General features: G+C 37.9%; 2 protein-coding genes across 5 annotated transcripts in view; both read right to left on the bottom strand.

Moving 5' to 3' along the window:
* LOC129718088 (zinc finger MYM-type protein 1-like) overlaps positions 1-3,069 on the bottom strand; it is a 124,911-nt gene extending 121,842 nt beyond the window's left edge. Inside the window, exon 1 of the mRNA XM_055668507.1 lies at positions 2,804-3,069. The gene's annotated coding sequence lies outside the window, so the exon portion shown is untranslated. The remainder of the gene's footprint in view (positions 1-2,803) is intronic.
* A 6,657-nt stretch (positions 3,070-9,726) lies between these two features.
* On the bottom strand, positions 9,727-13,116 carry LOC129734036 (nucleolar protein 58). Of its 4 annotated transcripts, none has more exons than XM_055695741.1 (7): positions 12,971-13,116; positions 12,786-12,914; positions 11,903-11,978; positions 11,232-11,669; positions 10,667-11,067; positions 10,026-10,492; positions 9,727-9,970 (listed from the first exon to the last, which is right to left on the bottom strand). In XM_055695741.1, exons 4-7 carry the CDS (start codon positions 11,441-11,443, stop codon positions 9,755-9,757), a joined length of 1,296 nt encoding a protein of 431 aa, XP_055551716.1. In that variant the 5' UTR covers positions 11,444-11,669; positions 11,903-11,978; positions 12,786-12,914; positions 12,971-13,116; the 3' UTR covers positions 9,727-9,754. The 4 variants fall into 4 exon arrangements, with proteins under 4 accessions (XP_055551716.1, XP_055551715.1, XP_055551717.1 ...); XM_055695740.1 differs by having other exon boundaries at positions 12,786-12,923; positions 12,982-13,115; XM_055695742.1 differs by having other exon boundaries at positions 12,982-12,997.
* Between the last annotated feature and the right edge of the window lie 9,476 nt (positions 13,117-22,592).

Genomic DNA, 22,592 nt, shown 5'->3' on the forward strand with positions numbered 1-22,592 from the left:
GGTTTTTTTTCCGCTAGCAGCAGCAATTGTAAAACATAAAATTCAACTAACCGCTTCTATTATAAAACTGCGAGGCACCAAAAGGTGCCAGTTGCCGATTTCTTGTTTACTGGTTTCCGTCCAGAATTCCAGCCATTTTAGTATTTTGTAGTAGCCACCAGCATCACGGGTCAAACCGGCACGAGATGACCGGTACTATTTTGTTTTTCCTCCTTTTAGCTGCTAACACCGAGCGTCTGTATGTATCCGGTACGGTTTAATAATGAAACTGATGGGGTGAAATGTTCGAACGATACGTTTTATACCAAGGCTTCGTCAGATAATTAGAAAGAAGGAGGGGCTACATAGATAATGGAATGGTAGAGACAAATGTTTCTTGAAAGCTGCGCCGGCCGCTGTCGTAATATTAACACCAACACAAACATGCATTTTTGCAAGGTTTTTTCCGCTAGCAGCAGCATTTGGTAAAACAGAAAATTCAATTAGCCGCTTCTGTACCAAAATTTCGAGGCACCAAAAGGTGCCAGTTGCCGATTATAGTTTCCTGGTTAGTCCGTCCAGAGTTCCAGCCATTTAAGTGTATTGCAGTAGCCATTTACTACTAAAAGCCACCAGCATAACGGGTGAAACCGGCACGAGATGACCGGTACTATTTTGTCTTTCCTCCTTTCAGCTGCTAACACCTAGCGCTGTCGTGAAATTACCATCAACATAAACATGCATTTTTGCAAGGTTTTTTTCCGCTAACAGCAGCATTTGTAAAACATAAAATTCAACTAACCGCTTCTATTATAAAACTGCGAGGCACTAAAAGGTGCCAGTTGCCGATTTCTTGTTTACTGGTTTCCGTCCAGAATTCCAGCCATTTTAGTATTTTGCAGTAACCACCAGCATCACGGGTCAAACCGGCACGAGATGACCGGTACTATTTTGTTTTTCCTCCTTTTAGCTTCTAACACCGAGCGTCCGTATGTATCCGGTACGGTTTAATAATGAAACTGATGGGGTGAAATGTTCGAACGATACGTTTTATACCAAGGCTTCGTCAGATAATTAAAATTAAGGAGGGGCTACATAGATGATGGAATGCTAGAGGCAAATGTTTCTTGAAAGCTGCGCCGGCCGCTGTCGTAATATTAACACCAACACAAACATGCATTTTTGCAAGGTTTTTTTCCGCTAGCAGCAGCATTTGGTAAAACAGAAAATTCAATTAGCCGCTTCTGTACCAAAATTTCAAGGCACCAAAAGGTGCCAGTTGCCGATTATAGTTTCCTGGTTAGTCCGTCCAGAACTCCAGCCATTTAAGTGTTTTGCAGTAGCCATTTACTACTAAAGCCACCAGCATAACGGGTGAAACCGGCACGAGATGACCGGTACTATTTTGTATTTCCTCCTTTCAGCTGCTAACACCTAGTGTCCGCATGTCACTGGTGCGGTTTTGGAATCAGAATGATGGGGCGCCGGCCGCTGTCGTAAAATTAACACCAACAAAAAGATGCATATTTGCAAGGTTTTTTCCGCTAGCAGCAGCATAAACATCGGAAACAGAAAGTGACAACAATAATAACAACAAAATCAGATCGATTGTATCCGTTAGTGTCGACTGTGCTTGGGAAGAGGGGTAGTGATTGGCTGCGCGGTATGATTTAGACAATCGATATTAATTACCAATTTTTCAATAGTGTATCTCAAACAATAGTTTGTTTTTGTTACATAAATTTAACCGTAAAAGAATTTCTGATCGATTGATGCCAAAACCTCGAAAACCTGATTATAGATGACTGCAAAATAAGCGCTCAAAACCTGACCACTTTTCTCTGGATTTCCCTGGTTGAATTACTAGATTTTCAAATTCAGGGGCCTAACTTCGATAAAGACGTTAGTCAACGTCAAAATGATTTTAGATAATATCGGTGATCTCAGATTTTTTTAAATGAAGTATTTTAGATAGACAATTTAGTTGCATAAAACGTTCTATGCGTTGCAAAAATGTACACTTTGACACACACTTTTGAAATCCGAAACATTTTCGGTGTAGGTTGGTCACGCCAAGTTCTCAAGTAATATTGTGGCGCCAGCACTAAATTAAAGTTCGGAAGTCGAACTTCCGACTTCCGAACTTTCTTCCGACTTTACAAACACATAAAGCAACTGCGTGTTTACACAACATGAACTGCGGGAATGATTTTAATGTATTTGTTTTTGTAAGCCGGACTGACAGCGCAGTGGCGGCTGAGATGGTTGCAGTGTTGCGAGAACAACAAAAATAAGCATCGGAAGTGAGCCTGACTGCCAGTTTATCAGCGACGTTTTGATAATTTTTATTTAAATGCACAATACTAGGAAACTAGGATAGTTTTCCAGTGAAATGAAACCGGTCATCAAAATTGATTCATTTTTCGTAAAGTTCTGGCCACTTAAAATTTGAGAGTTTTATTTATCTCAATTATTTTGTCTACCCCCTGTATAAATCAGAACTCTTTTTTTGACGCAACAATTTTGTTGATTTGGATTTTTAGTGGAACTAAAAATTGTTTGTTGGGTAACAGATACTTTAAACTTAAACAGTTCCAAGTTAAACTAAACAATTACCAGAAAATTACCAATACACTGCCGCTATGCATGTCCATCATATTATAAGAGTTGGCAAGCCAGAGAAAATGCATTTTATTACAATTTGGTATCATTGCTTTTTATGAGATGGTGCAAAAAGTTGGGATATAATTAAAGTTCTCCAGTATTGATTTGTTGAATTCATCTGTTCTTAGGAAACTAAAACTATAAATACCTTTTTAGTTACCATTTTTTCTCAGAAACTCAGTGACATCCGGGGCGAACCTTTACACAACCTCCAACAATGCTAAATCTTGTCGAATAGCAGCACCCAACAAATACCTAGCGGCAAAAGCAACTCCTGGGGTAGGGTAGGTGAGGTCTCCTTCTTTTGGGTCTCCTCCAGTAACAAGCCGCACTGACTTGTGCTCACTCTTATAATATCGATAATTATCGCTAGCGTCAAAAAATTAACGATAATATCGATGTCCAGCATCTATCGATATTATCGATAAGTATCGATAAGTTTCCCATCACTAGTTTCGGTAAACTTCGGTTTTGGGCAAATGATCAGTTTTGGGGCGCTCAAAAAAGCCGCTGGTTATTTTCGCGAGTCGGTGCGTATCAAAAGCTCGTGCATCCCTAATCACCGTCAGCAACCGAAACAGCCAGCGAGCCTTGTTGCAAGTAGTGATGGGAAATATCGCCCAAAACGTACATCGATAACAATCGATAATTCCGGGGGTTTTATCGATAATATCGATAAGTATCGATAATTTGACAGCTAAGGTTTGCGGTAAAAAAATTTTTTTCAGATGATGAAAAAAAAAACTATTTCAGATGGTGATGAAAAAAAAACTATGACAGATAAATAAGTTGGATGAATTTCCCATGCAAGGTTATCATGTTAGCTTCCTCGCAAAAAAATATTACGTCCTTGCGTGCGGCCTTCCGGCAGTTAACCGTAACATTTGCCATGGCGGACGAAAACATGCGTGTAGCCATGTTTTTAAGCTCTTTCTTCGTTTTTTTTATTAATTCCTCCTCCGTTTTCGCGACAAAATTGTTGGAATAGATCTTGCGCTTCAAGTCCCAGAAATTCTCGATGGGAAGCAGGTGGGGGACATTGGGCGGATTCGCCGACTTCGGTACCACATCGATATTCAGCCGCTCCATCTCCTCCTACGATCGCTTCGAGTAGTTGGCCGACGTCAAATCTGGCCAGAACCCGTGTCTTCGCGCTTATGGTATTTCGTGATGAACGACGCAACGTCTGTCAGGCACTTCGTACTATAAATTTCCCCGTTCACGGCCAGCCCGGAGCGAAAGAATAGTAACTTTGACATCCCTTTCTCGCTGATTGTCAGCCACAGCCGCACCTTCTTGGGGAACTTGGTCTGTGAAATAAACTTTACCTCGGTGCTCACTTCCTTCGTGGGGGAGGTAAAATACGAAGAACCCTGCTAGTCGTTGCCATCCAGGGTGAGACAGGTCTAGTCGTCCATCACTACTGCCACGTCGCGATTCGCCGGGAAAATCGACTTGACCATCTTATTCAACCGCTGTCGCTGCGTCATTGCCTGCAGCTCCGAGACCAGTGGTCGGGACTGCAGCTTCTTGTATGCATGTCCATGTTCTCCAGATACTTTTTCACTGTTTTAGAGCATGCATCAACCTCTCGGCCAAGTGCACGCAGCGATTTAGCCACTTTTCCCTCGGTCTTCCTCTTCAGCATCCTTTTGGTTATCAGCAAGCTTCTTGTCACTCAGGGTCGTTGGCCGACCAGAACCGGGTTTTCTTTCGATGCTCTGATCATTGTCCAATAGTGTCAAAATGTTGTAGATGCCAGAACCGGCATACCATGTGTCCACAAAGTGCCGCACGATGTCTGTTTTTGACGCCATTTTGAAACCCATGAAATCGGCAATTTTTGTCCATTTTTTTACCGCAAACGTTATTGCGGTTATAGTAACGGCCCAAACAGATTGGATACGTTTGCGTTGCGTTGGCGTCAATTTGACAGTAAATGTATGGGCTAACTGTCGAATTGCCGCAAACGCAGCCGCAGTGGCGTAGCGTAACCGGGTGACACCCGGGGCGGAAAATTTGGCACCTCCCATTTCCCATGGGTGTCACCCCCGCCAGGTTGCAGTGAAATCATTTTGTTACCCAAAACTGTGAGAGATATCACGTTCGTTTTCGACTTAACTAAATCTACCGATTTTTGAAAAAATGGTTGCGATTATTTTCTTAAAAGTAAATTTATATAATTTCCGGGGTTTCGCAGTGACCTCCACCTAATTGATAGTTAAACTCACGGATATCACCCTTTTGAAGGTGACACGTATGAAAATTTTCCTCATGGGTGTCACCCCCTGAAGGGTGACACCCGGGGCGGACCGCCCCCGCCGCCCCCACCACGCTACGCCAGTGCGCAGCCGCAACGTATCCATTGTGTTAAGGCCTTGAATGACAAATCTTACGATACTGCGAATGATAATTCAAACTACCGGACGAGTTGAACAGTTTGTTTTGGAAAGTCTTTGAGTTTTACGCCGGGAGTGCTTTCTACGGAGTAGTTTCAAGCCGAAGTTCATTTTGATGGTTGTGTAATAAGGTAAATAATTGAAGCAGTCAAAATTCTGTCAATTTTTAAATGGCCAAAACTTCACGAAAAATGAATCAATTCAGACAAAACAGGTTTCATTTTACTGGAAAACTGTCCTAGATTCCTCGTACAACTTGAGAACTGGACGTGACCAAGGGTCACTGGAAATGTTTCAGATTTCCGGAGTGTGTGCCAAAGTGTACATTTTTGCAACGCGTAGAACTTTTTCTGACATTCTGTTTCACATAGGTTTATATGTTGTCAATAAATCAGAATTTATTTCAGGTTCATTGGTAGCCAAAGATTGAAAATTCGCCAAGGAATCATCGAGGTATGAATTTATTAAGTATGGGTGTTGATTTTGGCGGTTTTTTCCCTGTTGGGTACTAATTTTCTTTGAGCTTGCAGCACTCGAGCAGAATTCAATCGAACATTGTGGGTGTGTAGGTCTTATTAAACCAAGCAACTTTGCAAACTTGCGTTTGAAAATTTATCTGGATTAACATTTAAAAAGGTCAGATTGAAAGTTGAGACCATGATAATTGTTAGTCAAAATTTCGATCATCATGTGACAAATTTCAGGAACTCATTGCTGAAAATTGCACTCTTCAGGATGGGGTAAGTTCATCGAAGCAGTCCCAATTGTTTGCATGCTTTGGTTGGAAAAAAATTCAAAAATAAATGTTAACATGTGTACCGTTTTTTGAACCCGTTTGTCCCGTTTTTATCCCGAGAAAATCTGGTCAGCCTACTTCAAAAATATAAAAAAATGAGTTTAAGATCCTGCTCTGAAAAACTATAATTTTAAAAACAAAAAATGATTTTAGAAAATATCGGTGATCTCAGATTTTTTTAAATAAAGTATTTTAGATAGACAATTTAGTTGCCTAAAACGTTCTATGCGTTGCAAAAATGTACAGTTTGACACACACTCTTGAAATCCGAAACATTTTCGGTGTAGGATGGTCACACCAAGTTCCCAAGTAATACTAATATACTACTGTTTGCCAGTGGAATGAAACTGGTTATCAAAATTGATTCATTTTTCGTAAAGTTCTGGCCATTTAATATTCGAGAGAATTTTTTTTATCTCAATTATTTTTTCCACCCCCTGTATAAATCAGGATACTTTTTATGGCGCAACAAGTTCGTTGATTTGGATTTTTAGTGGAACTAAAAATTGTTTGTTGGGTAACAGATACTTTAAACTTAAACAGTTCCAAGTTAAACTAAACAATTACCAGAGAATTACCAATAGACTGCCGCTATGCATGTCCATCATATTATAAGAGTTGGCAAGCCAAAGCAAATGCATTTTATTACAATTTCGTGTCATTGCTTTTTATGAGATGGTGCGAAAAGTTTGGATATTTTTTTGAAGTTCTCCAGTACTGAGTTGTCGAATTCATCTGTTCATAGGAAACTAAAAACTATAAATACCTTTTCAGTTACCATTATTTCTCAGAAACTCAGTGACATCCGGGGCGAACCTTTACACTACCCCCAACAATGCTAAATCTTGTCGAATAGCAACAAATACCCAGCGGCAAAAGCAACTCCTGGGGAAGGGTAGGTGAGGTCTCCTTCTTTTGGGTCTCCTCCAGTAACCAGCCGCACTGACTTGTGCTCACCCTTATAATATCGATAATTATCGTTAACGTCAAAAAATTAACGATAATATCGATGTCAAGCACTTATCGATATTATCGATAAGTATCGATAAGTTTCCCATCACTAGTTGCAAGTTGCAACTAAAGCCCTAGAGTTAAAGTTTGGACGACTGTCACTGAAAAGTTCCAATCAAACTGTCAAAACTCGTTCCAATCGAACATAAGAATGTTTGACAAGTCAAGTTTGTCTTAGTAGATCGGAAGTATTGTGATTTAGCAATAACAAAATGCAAAGAACCTAGAGATGAAATTCCAAAATCTTTGCGATATTTTATTTTTTCAATGATTACATAACGCTTTAGCCATCTTTTTATTGTCTTTGATCTTCTGCTTCTGATCAATTTTTAATTTTGTTTTTCCTCACTGTTGACAACTGGATGAGATTCTGAGTTACTATGACTGTGGGTGATGCATCATGCATGAAATTTCGAACGGACATTGGGTAGCTTGTTTGGAGTGACCGTAATCAATCGACATATTATCAGGTGTCTCACTGAGCCACAAACTTATACACAGGTCCCGGTAACTTTTAGTGCTTTTCCATTCTCTGATTAAAGCGGAACTGCAAAACATATTTTTTATTCGGATTGATATTTTCAAAACGCGGTGGGGAATCGAAAAAAGCTTATGTTTTTGAAATTTCGTGATGTGCGATTTGAACTAAATAGAAAACAGCACTTCATTTTTCACTACTATATGTAGCAAAACAAACTGAAACAAAAAACTATAAAACTGAAAATACGAGTAGTCATGTAATGATTCTTATTTTTTGCAATGTTGCTGGTTCTTTGAAATTTTAGAAAGGCTGCCAAATCGACGAAAATTCAGTCGGCCAAACTTTAACTCTAGGCCACAGACAGACGTCCAAGCAAGAACAACATTGATCAAAATTTCCGTGTAAATTTTCAAAGTAAATTGCGTTATAAATCACTTGTACATTAGCGCCGCCTGGTGACTTTATCGCTACAATACATTTTTTTTTTCGCTGGTGTACGAGGCTGGCGGTACTGGTAGCGCTATCTGGTTACGGATTGCTACTACAAAAAACTTTACACAAGTTTGAAACTCGGCTTGGACGTCTGTCTCACCTCCCTGACACCGTAATCCCATTACCTATAGTTTGACAGTACCCCCATTATGACGAACCCCTCGATGCCGAGCCCCAAACAACAATGGCCGCAAAGGGAAGACATCTGACGTGCTCTTCACTCCCGTTCAGTGTTGCCTAATCTATCGATGTCGCTGTTTATAGCAGTGTGAAGCACAGCAGTGTAACATGCCATTTCATTCCCGCGTATACAAAAATACAGGCTACGAACGTGTCAGGGAGGTGGTCTGTCTGCGCTTGGTCTAGGCCTTTAGTTGCAACAGAATTCACTGACGCTGGTGCCAGTAACTTGGAATCGAATGCATATGAATAAAACCAGACTCGGCGTTAAATGCAAAATGTTTTGAACAAATCTAACGTCTTTTTAATTGTTACTGATTCGATGATGTTTTTGAATGACCGGATTCATGATAGTGAATCGATCAGTTCCTATTTGCAATAACCTAGTCAGTACCAATATCATCAGTATTGATTACTGCTTGCACTGCTTAATACACTAAAGTTGCTTTTTACGCGGGGGATACGTGCCGCGTAGAAAAAAACGCGTAAATTCCGGAATCCGCGTAAAAAAACCAGCGTTTATTCTGCATTCCAAGTGAAGGGAAACTGAAATCCGCGCAAAAAAAAATACCGCGTAAATTCCGGAATCCGCGTAAATTCCGGAATACGCGTAGAAAAACCGCGTGAATTCCGTAATCCGCGTAAAAAAACCGCGTAAATTCCGGAATTCGCATAAAAAACCGTCAATAACGCGTAAAAAGCGACCTTAGTGTCTTTCAAAAGTGTTTTGATTTTGAGCCGTCCATTACATTGGCCCTGACACAAGTGAAAGAGATTTTTAAGACTGTTTGCACCTACGCGAGTTCTCATATGCAATTGACAATTTATGTGTGAAATCAAAAGCAAAAATATTTTCTTTCTTCACTTTCGCACGCAAAAACCAAACCAATATCAACAGAGTCGTCAAGGCCAATTGAACATTCGCTAGAGCATCAAATCATGGGCGTAGCCAGAATTTCGAATAGGGGGAATGGGGGCGCAAGTTCTTCAAAATTTTAGAAGTAAAAAAATGGTATTTTGAAAAATAGAAATAGGGGTACGCGAAAATCTTCAGGAGATACGCGAAAAAAGTCAGTTATGGCGGACAAAGCAATTTTTCTTTATACTTCATTTGTTGTTCAAACTTGCTCTTAAAACATGACTGTAGCCATCAAACAAACCATAGTTCAATTTGAAACCTAGACTAGACTACAGCTACTCTCTCTCACTACGCGAGGACCTTCCAAGCCAGGGGGTACAATTGGTGTGGAAAATATCGCCAAAATCGTTTTCTTTTGTTTTTAAAGAGGCTTGCCTAACTTGGCATTCGCCTAATCGTTCTTTTAGGAAATTACTTTTCATAAAAAATCTCCCACCTGGGACAAATACTTTGCTGAGTGAAATACGAGTGCATAGTTTCATTCAAACCAAGAATGAACGAATCAATTTTTGGCTCTGTTCAGAGTATTTGGAAAAGATTTGCACATTGGTATTCGCGTCGGAAGAAAAAACAAATTAAGCAAATTCATCAACATTGAATGTTGTTGAGGGGTGGCTGTTGAGCATCCACATCGGATTCACTGAAATAAAATTAATATAATTAAAATCCAATGTCACCAATTCCCTGATCAAAAGATTAAATCTGATATTCCCTGATTCTCCTGGTTTTCCCGGTAGTCGCCACACGCAGAGAATACCACCCTCCTACTCTGTGAACTCAAATTGTAAAATAAAAAGTTAGCAAGTATGAATAACTAATTGTTTTATTGTACTTTAGTTACAATTCTTTAGTTTTTTTTTCTTTCCAGCCTTTAATGTATCGACTTTTTCTTGCTGAGGTACTTCATGTAGTTCCGCTTCACTATCACGCTTTTTCTTTTTTTTCTTTTTCTTTTCCACTATACGAGTTTTGTCCTCTGACGGTTCTTCCTTTTCTGGTTTTATTTTTTTTGGTGACGGATGTTCTTTGCTACTTGATTCATTGGCGTCCTGAAATTATATTGAACATTAAAATGTTTGTTTCTGCCACTAAGCAAAATATTACTTTATACTGCTTTTTTTCCTTTGATGGTTCACCCAAGCTGTATTCAGCTGTCGCTTCATGTTTTATTTTAACTTCAGAATCAATTTCATCGGACAGTTTTCGTTTTTTGGTGATTGGTAAAGTGTTATCTTCATCGTTTTTGAATACCTTAATTTCGCTTTCAGAGTGATATTTCTCTAAATTAGCTTTTGCCTTTCCTGTTCCTGATAATCTAGACATATTTCCTTCTTCCAGCATTTTGAGGCGTAACTCCAGTTTGACGCGATGCTCAGTGCCGAGTTCCATAGTGACATCTTCTCCAAATGCATCCATTCGCGTTGCCAGAGATGCTTTAGCAGCGAGAGACCGAGAAATTTTGCCTTTGTTTTTTGAGCTCGCTGAACCAATTAAGCTGGCATGGAATATCAGGCCATATTTGGGAGTGTCTTTTTTAGTCTTTAATGCGCGAAACAATGCTTTTTCAGCTCCTAAAACATAGCAAATTTAGACAAACATCTCTAAAAGCATAAATTATGGAATAATTTTTGAACTTCAGACAGCCAAGGTAATTAAAATCATATTTCATCATAATCTAGTCGCGAAACCTTTGCCTTGAATCATCATGACCATCATTTAATAAAAAAAAAAACACAGGAACGTACCAAGAATTTGAACAGTTGATGAGGGATGCTTTGCCAAGTTCACCAGTGAACCAGCATGAGCAATAAGGCGTGCACCAATAGTTTCGCCAACGAGAACTGTGAGATTAGGTGCCATAGCCATCATACGTGTTTTCAGGTAATCATACAGGTGCGTGCGATATTCATTTATAGAAAGAATTTCGTCACAAAGATGTTGAATATTCATAATGTCTTCTTCTGAAATCTCAGTACCCATAGAAATTTCTGCCGCTTCTTTGACTTTCTCCTCTAATTCTTCCGGCAAAATATCCGATAGGTCGGCAGCAGACATATTATCGCGTGTGCCAACAAGTCTGATTGTTTTAACAAACGCAATATTATCAGTAAGAATTTTTCCTAGTTCAGGAAAATGCCAGCCGTACCTGAAATTGTTTTAACACTATCAAAACAGTGCATTATATTCTTCGTTCATAACACAAAGTACATCATCAGTGTAAAGCGCACCCACCTTCCTATTCCGGTGCACCTTAAACATCATTTGATTGTGCTACTTATAAACATCACATCATAAAAATATTAAACTTACCATTCTCTTGCACGCATCATATAGTTGTTTAATTCTTTGTCCAGATCATCCAAAAGACACTGAGCTTGTACAATCATTGTATCAATTTTATCTGGTGAAAATTTCAATTTATAACGTGATAGTGAATGGGCTAGTCCCAGTGCCATTGCCGTCATTTCTTTTTTCGGTACACCTGAGAGAAGACTTTCTGATTGCGAACGAATGCACCGCATAAGTTCTTGAACAGCTGTATTAGATATACATTGTAAGGCCAGCTTGTCTTTGATGGCACTCCCTAGTTTGGCATCTGCTACCAATAGCTGATTTTGAACATCATCAGAAGCAAGTTTTTTTAAACTTTTCTTCAATGTTTTTGAAATTTTTCCTTCGACGATTGCTGTTGCAGCTGATAGCGCTTCTGTAGTATCCGTGAACTTTTCGAAATGTTTCAATTTCACACTAAAACAAACACAGAACACATATTATCTCACATATAATGAATATAAAAAAAAGTGATAATCGTTAATATATGTGAATCAAAATCGACTTTATATTCTCTTCAATAAAGTAGAGTGAAGTGTACACAATTTCTCTTTGACGCTTTTTCAAAACATATTCATATATTTATGAAGAACATGTGGAACTAAGCGTCACATGTTTAATAAAACTTACTAACTCCGCAGTTAACTTACATTCTATTGGCTTGCTCCGGGGTCTCGAACTCGAGGTATAAATTATCGATCTCTTGAATTTTTTTTTATCTAAAACCTGAAAATAAATCCAAAAAACTGTCCTATAGCAATATTTATATTTTTGATCAGTTAATATTAAATATGTATAGTTTTGTGTTGAAAGAGTAAAATATTACATAAAATTGATACATTTCATGCTTGTTTCATGTCAATTCATTTCTGGTTAATGTTATAACTTAAAGATAAATTGGAACGGAATATGAAAAGCCAACCTTCACAATTATATACCTATATATGGTAAATTGCATATCCTCATCGTTTGAACTAAAAGCTTTTCTCTGTAGCATTGAAGTTTTTCACAAGCATATAGCTACAATACAATTCAAAAGATTTAACTGAAACGGTTTTGGCACTAGCTCGACCAATTATCAACAGTATAATTGACCGGAACAAAAAACCTTGAAAGTTGACCAAAAACGAAAGATACCATTTCAAATTTTCTTGGAAAAAAGCACATGTTGAGGGTGAGTTGAATTATTTTTGTTTCAACTAGACATAACCCCTCTTGTTTCGTATCACAATCAACATGACTGATACAATTTAAATTTTTATCAGCGGAGTGTAAGTTTCCTAATCGTCAGTTAACATTTACTATTTATACATAGTAGGTTATTTAAATAACCTCGTTAATTACACGAAATAATAGAATTGCTTTTGATGAAGAAAAACTCAACAGAAGAATGTTCGTCGAATGGTTGGCATAAACATGGTACGGCAAAATGTAAGCTCTTTATTGTTAAAAAAAACAAAAATTATTACTCGGACACATGGATTTTCATATTTCAAAATTACCAACTTTTCATGTCATACAGGTTATACTCACTTTGAAAATTGCATATCCAGCCGGCGTCTCGTAGAGAACAAACATTTTCGTGGATTTTAAAATGCATTCACTTGCCGCTTAGTTATTTTATTAAACCTATATCTAATATCTCGGGTAATTGAAAAGTACCTAAAACATCTGAACGTTATGTATATGATAAATATTGTTCCACTAGATATCTCTACCGACAACCTACAGACGAGCTCATGAGCATAACTGCAGTAATCAACTTCAACTACAAATAAGCAACGGAAACGGAAGTTCTTGCTTGTACTCAGTATGTACTGTCTAGTGCGTCTAGTGCTAGCAGAGATGCCAGATGTTTTCGAAAATGTCTGAGCTTCTCGAAAAACCGGAAAATCTGCATATGTTTGCGACTCACACAAAATCTGCACACGGACACTAAATGGTGACCCTTTTTTTGCTCGACAGTTTTCGATTTGCCGGTAATTTTTTCAGTCTTTGGTCGGTTCTAACGAGCCATCGCGAGTTGGAAGACATGTGAAGACATTTCGACATTTTTTATTGGAACGTGAAGACATTTGGAAAAATGACCTGGCATTCCTGCTGTTTGGTGACCAGAGGCGCCAGATGTTTTTGAAAAATGTCTGAAACTGCTCGAAAAACCGAAAAATTTGCTTAAAATCTGAATAATATCTATCCGTGATTCGGAAAAATTTCGCTCGCGCTAGCAAAAGTCTGCAAGAATCTGCACACATTTTGAAAAAATCTACGCAAATATAAGAAGACTCTATCAGAATTCTACAGAAACTATGGAAAATCTGCAAATCAATAACAACCTGGACACGGACTCTAAAAATCTGCATTTCGTTAACAAATCAGCAAATTTGGTATCCCTGTTAGTGACCGGGTTGCTGAATTATATTGTCCAGAGTCTATGTTTATAATAAGAGCCCCGCAAAGATTAAACCAAAGGAACCAAACCAGTGTCAAACGAGGGTACCAATCGAGCAATGTGAATAAACAAGGTGATAATGTTAGGAGTGGATGAAAAGTGTTGTAATTGAGCGTAATAAAGAATATGTGTTTTTCCGAAGTTTTACTTATACATTTTAATTCAACATTAAACCTGTACACTGGTTCACTTAAATTTAACAAAACATCGCCGGTGTAATCTTTCAAAACTGTGTACCTTGTGAAGAATTCCAAAAAATGATATTCGCTTATGCATGGTGAAAAACAGAACTGCATAGTTCTTGGCAACAAACGGTACAAAAACTGTTACCGAAACGATAAATTTTCTCTTCGCGCGACTCTATATACACATAGACTCTGATATTGTCCTTTCGCAAAAAAAAAATAGAATGCACACGCTCCTTTAACATTACTCTAAATTGAGCAACTGTGACTCAGTTTTACAATGTCTATTAAAACGTCAAAAATTGAGTTAGTTTCGTTTGCAGAACTGAGTAACAGTTACTCAGATTGTCATAATTCTCTGCTTTACTCTTTTTTTTTGAGTGGTATTGAAAACATTTAAAAACGTTTCGCTAAAAATAAGTTGTTGTTTGGAAAAACGTGTTGTACCGTGCTGGATCGAAACCCGTACAGTATCGAAATCCGTACACCTTGATGTTTTTCTTCAGTTTTAGGCATTATAAAAATGAAAATTCATATGATAGTTACATGTACATGTCCGTTGAGCTGTTGACCTTCTGTTGAATTAACCTATACGCCAGTAGGCCATGAAATAAAAATATTAAAAATGAAAAGTCGATCGTTTATCGGTTTCAGTTGTCATTTCGTTGTATCGTTAGAGAATTTACTAAGGAAACGTTCTTCAGATAAAAACGTTTTTCAAGTGGGATATAAGTGTTTTACTCTGTGGATCTTTTTGAAAATGAAGGAAAAGGTAAGTCTTTGTCATTTTCGAGCTGTATATTATCTGGTAAACAGTGAAAATTGCAGTTATTCAACAAAAAGTGTGCCGTACGGATTTTGATCCTTGTTAATTGCCTGAATCGAAATCCGTACAGCGTGTGTATCATGCATATATTGTTAACTTTTCTTCTTGTTTTCAGCATATAATGGAAGAAAACAAGTTTAAATATACGGCAAAGGTGAGCAAGGGAAAGTCGTACCGGGAAGCTTCGAGAGATTCCGGCGTTCCGGTTACTACGAAACGCTACGAAAATTACAATATATCAGCTGATATAAAAAATTAGAAAACCGTGTGAAACTTTAGGAACTAATTGATCCTCAAAATATGTTTATTCGTTAATTTAAAGATAAATTATAAATAAAAGATGTTCATTTTTGTACTTCTATATCTATACGGAGTTTGATTAATTGTTGTATGGACTTTGATCCAGTCTATATCGCGTGTGTGCGGATTTCGATTCAAAAGTGTACGGGTTTTGATTCAGACAAAAAACTGTGTACGGATTTCGATTCAAAACATGTTCTATTTAAACATGATTTTTTCGAGTTTCAGAGTGATTTCGATCAATTTGCTTGAAAATAGTGATAAAATATAAGTAGACCTATAACTGAACATGTCAGTTCAAAGCAATATGTGATTTCTTGATTTTATATTGACCGCCGAAGATTATCATGTGCTTAGGTGTACGGATTTCGATCCAGCACGGTATTGTTGTTGTGAAAAAAGTGTTTTTTATTTGTGTTTTTGAGTTCCTCCAGATATGAGAATGGTTATGGATTTTTTCGCATGTGTACTATTCAAAACCTCAAGTCACAGTTCCCGGGTAACAGTGAACCGTATTGCTGCGGTTTTTAATGAAGCTGCTAAGGTAGAAGATACACTAATGATTTAATAAGGTTTGTTTTTTTATTACTTACTTTACTTACTTATTTTTAAGGCGACAGACCGATTATCGATCCAGTTCCGAATCCAGAATACGTCGCCATGTCCCTCGGTCTTGGGCTGCTATCCTCCAATCACCCCTAACACCTTTTCGCGTGCATCATCGTCGACAGCACACATCCAACGAGTGTGGGGTCTACCTCGAAGTCGACTACCACGCACTCTGCCAGCCACCATGTATTTCGTTTTGGCAGAGTTTATGACAAGCCCCAATCTCGCAGCTTCCCTCCTGAGATGAATGATGTCGATATCGTCCGCAAAACCGAGGAACATGTGCGACTTTGTAATGATGGTGCCGCTTCTCTGCACACCAGCCCTCCGTATAGCACCTTCCAATGCGATGTTGAACAATAAGTTCTACAACCCGTCACCCTGCTTCAAACCATCTAACGTCACGAACGAGTCCGATATCTCACCGACTATCCTGACGCTTGATGTAGACCCTTCAAGGGTGGCACGTATCAGCCTAATCAGCTTTGTTGGGAAGCCATGTGCAATCATAATCTGCCATAACTCATTTCTCTTGACTGAATCGTACGCTGCCCTAAAATCTATGAACAGATGGTGCGTCTGCAAGTTGTATTCTCGAAATTTATCGAGTCCCCCTTGAAAACCGCATTGGTACTCGCCAACGAAGGTCTCCTGCAACGGCCTCAGTCTGTGGAACAGGATGCGGGAGAGAATTTTGTACACGGTATTGAGAAGAGTTATGCCCCGATAATTGCTACAGTCCAGGCGATGGCCTTTTTTGTAGATCGTGCATATGAGACTCTCCAACCAGTCCGAGGGCAATTCTTCATCAGACCACACTCTCAGCATGATACAGCTGTTCGCTCCCGACTTTGAAGAGTTCAGCGGGAATGCCGTCCTTCCCGGCTGCCTTGCAGTTTCTCAGCTCCTTCACTGCTTTCTTCACCTCGTCCATGGATGGTGGATCCACAGCTTGACCATCATTCTCAATAGTCATCCTGCTCCTTTCGACTCCACTGTTTCCCTCACCGTTCAACAGCACACTGAAGTGTTCCTTCCAACGCCTGGTCACCTCTGTTTTATCGGTTATCAGATTCCCCACCCTATCGTTGCACATGACAGGGGCTGACACGTTTCGATTCCTGATTCCGTTGACCATCTTGTAGAAGCTCCTCGCATCGTGCCTGGAGAAGAAACCTTCCGCCTCCGCAAGAATACGCTCCCAATGCTGTCGTTTCTTCCGGCGATGGAGTCTCTTTTCAGCGGCTCTTGCATCTCGTTTGTTTTTTTATAACATATGCAAAATACAAAGATTTGAAAAACAAACTTGTGATTTTGTTATAATTGTATGCAACAATCCTCTGGCAATTTCATTCATCAAAGGGATCAAAAATCAAAACGAGCAAACTGAGTAGCTCAGTTTACTCAGTTTCATTTCAAAGCGGTTTTCTAAGAATAGGGTGATTCCTACTCAATTTCTGACACATGGTGACTCTACCCATGAATGGGTAATATCATAAACACTCTGTTCAGGGTAGGTTCACTTTTAACGAAAGTGAGTGACATCTCACCCAGTTTAGAGTTAAATTTGACGAGCGTGCAGGGTATTTTCAAGAAAAAGAAGAAGTAACACCCGCAACTGACCAGAGATGCCAGGTGTTTTTGAAAAATGTCTGCAACTGCTCGAAAAACCGACAAAATCTGCTTGAAGTCTGAAAAAAATCTTTACGTGATTTGAATAAATTGCGTTTGCGCAGGCAAAAGTCTGCAAAAATCTGCACAGATTTTGAGAGAGTCTGCGCAAATATAAAGAGACTCTGACAAAAATCTGCAGAAACTATGAAAAAACAGTAATTATCTGCGAATCAATAAAAATCTGCACACCGACTCTAAAAATCTGCGTTTTGCAGACAAACCTGCACATCTGGTATCCCTGCAACTGACATCTGAAACTCTGCACCCAGAGAAAATAACTATTGAGCTCCATAAGAACCTCTTATGATTTTGCGCCACAAGGATCCCTGACAGAAATCATAAGTTTGGCTTATGAATTGGAGGGGAAATTTTATTCTCGACTACTAACGATTTTCATAAGTCACACTTATAAAATTTAATGGTCGTATGTATGCATGTTATAAGAACAGACATATCAAAATCATAGCTTTTCAATATGAATTTCATGAGGAGATTGATATGAAAATCATTAGTTTAATGTTATAAAGCTCATAGTTGCTGCCATGAAACTTTTAATAATAGGGTATGTTAACATGTTTTATAAAAAAAGAAACTTTTTTACACTAGTTCTTACTTATTCTTTACTCGCAAATATTATATAGTCAAGAGTACAAGTAAATAAGCTTAAGCTTTTGAAATTCGGGAAACAAGTTCGCCTTTGATTCCTCTTGCCGAATGTCTTCGGCGTTGTCCTTTTAAACGATCACAAGATTTCATAATTGCTAGAATAAACATAGATGACATTATGTAATGGCAGGATTTAAAGAGAGGTACTTACAGTTTTTTGCTTAAATTTTCACCAGTTGACACCAGCTGTGCAAATTTAAGCCTAGCTTTATCCAAAAACTTCTAACACTTATCTGACGGTGCACAAATCTACAATTCTGGTCTGCCATTTTGCAGATTTTATAAGATATGCATATGAAATTTCCACAATTTTGACGTTTATGAAAATCATAAGTAATCCTTAAGTATGCTTATGAAATTTATAAGCTGGATACACGCTCGTAAATAATAACTCTAAAATGAGTAACATTTGACGCATTTTCGTAAAAAGTGGAACAACTCTTAAATTGAGTAACTCCACAAATACTCAAAACTGAGTAACACTAGGCGTCTCTAAAATGAGTCATTATTACTCAAAATTTGAGTACGACATTACTCATTTTTTGGGTACAGTTCAGTTTTATTACTGACTAGAAATCCGCCACGGCCAATAAACGACACCACATGTTCATCAATAATTACCTTGTAATAAAAGTAAACAGTTATAATGCCTTCTGAGGCTCACGCAATTAAAAAACATATGTCACAAACTGAAGCACACCGTAATCATCTTTCAAAATGGACGTCGTTATATGCGACGTTACTCAGAAAGAAGTTATATGAAGGGAACCCAAAAAGTGAGTCAATGTTACTCAAAATCAAAAAGGACTTCTACTCATTTTTTGACGTCTTCGAACATCGTTCTAAACTGAGTCAGAGTTGCTCAGTTCATGAGTTATTATTTATGAGCGTGTATGCAATGCATAAGTGTCTAATGAAATCAAAATTATGCATGATCATAAGTTGTAACTTATGAAATTCTAAAGTGTTTTTCTCTCAGTGTGGTAAAAAAGTGCTGTAAGCAGTGATGCCACGTTTTCATCTGTATTTTGAGGCTCAAAAAATCTTGCCACCTTTGGTAAATAAAACTTTAAAATATCTGTATAAAAATCTGCATATTTACTGAACACATCGAAAAAACTAGTTTAACATAATTCCGGTGAGTGATTCATACACACGCGTACACGTAACAAATAAATATAATAAACCTTCACAGTATACATGGTCAATATTGTTTTTCAAAAGTATCAAAAAGTTTTATAGGCGACCTCATAAAAATCGAAAAAAATCTGTATAAATCTGTATTATTTCCAGAAAATCTGTAATCTGTATATGCAGATATCTGTATAAAAAATACGTAAATGATCTGTATAAATACAGATAAATCTGCATTTGTAGCATCACTGGCTGTAAGGAATAGCACTCGATACACGTTCAACTGGGGGTAGTGAAATGTTCGTTATTGAAATACAAAAATATCCGAATAAGTTTTATTCACCCCTTTGGCATCACGCCATGTTTCAAGAGCTAACATCTCAACATATGTAAAAACGAGATAGCATATCACCGTTTCTTTTCATACATTTTTATCTTACTGCTGACAGCGGGCACAAATTAATTTGAGCCCAGGACATGAGTTCATTGTCATTCACTGTTACTTGGTATAAGGATGCCAAAGGCTCGGTTTTATTCTCTACACCTCATTAGTTAATTAGAGTCTTTTTATTTGTTTCTTAGGTTTTCGTTAGTCTTGATCGAGCAAAGAATATCATATTCATCATCAAAGGCATGTACGATTTATTGCCATCAGCGATGGGCACCATTTCGCATATTTTTAGATCGGTTAGTGAATAGATACGACAACATAGTACGGGTTTGTTAAAGTTCGCATGCTTTTGGCGATTTGATGTATTTATCACAACAATGCCATGATATATAAAATAAAAGTCGTGAGACAACTATGTCAATAAAGCTCAGTTTTGAAGATGCAGGAGACAGACATAGAAACGATGCGCTGTACACTTTTGCGGTACTGGAAAACATTTATGTTACCTAAGGTAACAAATTTTCAAAAAAAGAAGACTTTCTGAAGTATAAGAATTCTCGAGCTGGAACCAACAGAAGTTATGGGGAACCTAGGCCTTCGAATTTCGTTTAGCGGTCGGGCTTAGAAGCTTTGGTTTTTCGAAAGATGTCCTCAAGGGTGAAAATAAATTGAAGCTGAGAGAGCTTCCCAGCTGAAAAATATATAAATTTTTTTTTAACACAAAAGATCGAAATAATGGTCGCAGTGGTCCAAATCTTACAAAAAAAAACACTAGATTCTAACGTTTATTGCATCTCTAAGTAATTTGGCATCACAATTTTTTTTTTTTTGCAATCGAACGTTTTTTCATTGGTAGAAAAGTATAATTTTACCCGCACGACTTCCCGAAGTCCGATTGTGCTGAAATTTAGAATAGTGACTTCTTTCGAAAAGACGAAACTTTTGAGCCGTACCTCTAAATCTCTGAACGAAATTCAGAGGTCTTTTTCCCATATATCTCATTGACACATTTTTTTGTTGAGGTTTTAATCGGTGGTCATTCACCAGTTGCTGTAATTGTACATAGTTTTACCACATACATAAGACATACGTAACACTGGCGTTTTTTCTGGTACTCGTTGCCCCATAGTACTCCGTACCTCGCCCTGTCAAACTGCTCGACAAATAATGAACAAAATGAATTTTCTTTTTCTCGGCCTTATCGAGCCCCAAAGAAAATCCCATAAGGAACTGTCAAACAGTTATTTACAAAATCAATTCAGCATTTTTCGAGTAGGAACGAGACAAATACAGGGCTGCGCAGGTACACTGCCTTCAAAAACAACTCAAACAGAGGTTTTTTTTACAGAGGTTGGTACTTTCAAGTAGTTCATTTTGTACCAACTTTTTTGGAAGATTTCTTCCTGAGTGTTACGTATGTCTTATGTATGTGGTTTTACCACATACTTAGACATAGGTAACACTGGCGATTTTTTATTTGGTACTCTTTGCCCCACATCACCCGGTACCAACACCAGTATGAACTGCTCGACGAAAATGAACGGAATGAATTTTGTTCATAGCGGCTCTACTCGAACCCTCAACAAAATCCCTTACGAAACTGTCAAAAAGTTGTTTACAAACACAATACTGCATTTTTCGAGTGGGAACGAGACAAATGCAGGGCTGCGCAGGTATACAACCTCCATAAACTATTCAAACAGAGGTTTTTTTTACAGAGGTTGTTACTTTTGAGTAGTTCATTTTGTACCAACTTTTTTGGAAGATTTCTTCCTGAGTGTTACGTATGTCTTATGTATGTGGTTTTACCATTATTTAACTATGATTTTCATTGTAAATACATCAATTTTACATTAAATATCATTGTCCAGAACAATGAAAAACATTGTTTTTGCCATTTTTAACATGAAAAAGGGGGGTTGCTATTGCGACTTTTACGCCAAATTGGACTACCCAGCAATACACGATTATCACAGTCGAATCTCGCACACGATTTCGCAGTTATGGGTGATGGGTATCGATACTAGCGATATCGAAACGCTTGACAGAAATATTTTATTATATAGACAGAGACACTCTATCATGACTGCTACCTTGGTAGGTTAAAAAAAATCACAGGAGGGTTGTGTGCAAAGCCACGACCGCAAGGTTGAAGTCGAATACTTTTACAAGAGAGATAACCCGGCTGCTTGAGTGTCAGTCATTTTTTCTAGTAAATAAACGTTGACTATCAATCGAATTTTGAAGGATTGATTATTTTCAATAATATACTAAGTTGCTTGTCATGATTGGGGCTTGACAATTTTTAAATTTTGGTTATGCGAAAAAGTAATTTTTATACATATAATGGATGTTTTTCGGATGTCCTGCTGAAGGAAGGAAGAGATAATTCAGTACGTTCTGAGACACGGAGATAAAGTAAAATTTATAACATTTACAAATTTAAAAATGTTAATTAACTCAAGGGAAAATATTAACTCTTCAATCACCGGGTTTTTATTTCGTCCTGAAAAGGAGTGTCAAATCAGCTTTTCACTGTTTTCTTTTATCGCAAGGAATACTTTATTGGCACTGTCAGTGATAACGCCAAGATGTGATCGGAAGATATCGTCGGCTTCGTGCAACACTGGCACAACTCAAAATTTTGCATTTTTGAGTTTTTGATGGAAAACGATGCGAAATCTAGTTAAGTTTCATCCCACGAAATCTCGTTTCGAAATTCCCAAAAAATACAGAGTTATGAGTAGAAGTGCCTTTGCTGCACAAATCAAAATTTCTCCATAAAGTTAATAAAAATGAGGGTTTAACTTGGACAATGGGCTCATAATATGGGCATAATAGTCCTAAAAGAGTTAAATGAGGATTGATAATCTTAAACTAACAAACTTTTCTTGGAAACTTTTCATTGAATGCATTTACTAGTGCCCACTATCGCACAGAGACTGCATTTCACTAAAGTACCTCACTGCATCAGCCGCTATCGATGCTGAGATCCGCTGCAACTAGTGCGCTAGTACTAGTACAATAGTGTGAATAACAAAGTTACAATTATCTTTATTTGGGAGGAATCTTAGAAGATTTTTCAATCTATTGCTGCAAGAACGAA

This window comes from Wyeomyia smithii, chromosome 1 (genome assembly GCF_029784165.1).
Source record: "Wyeomyia smithii strain HCP4-BCI-WySm-NY-G18 chromosome 1, ASM2978416v1, whole genome shotgun sequence".
NCBI classification, from domain to species: domain Eukaryota; kingdom Metazoa; phylum Arthropoda; class Insecta; order Diptera; family Culicidae; genus Wyeomyia; species Wyeomyia smithii.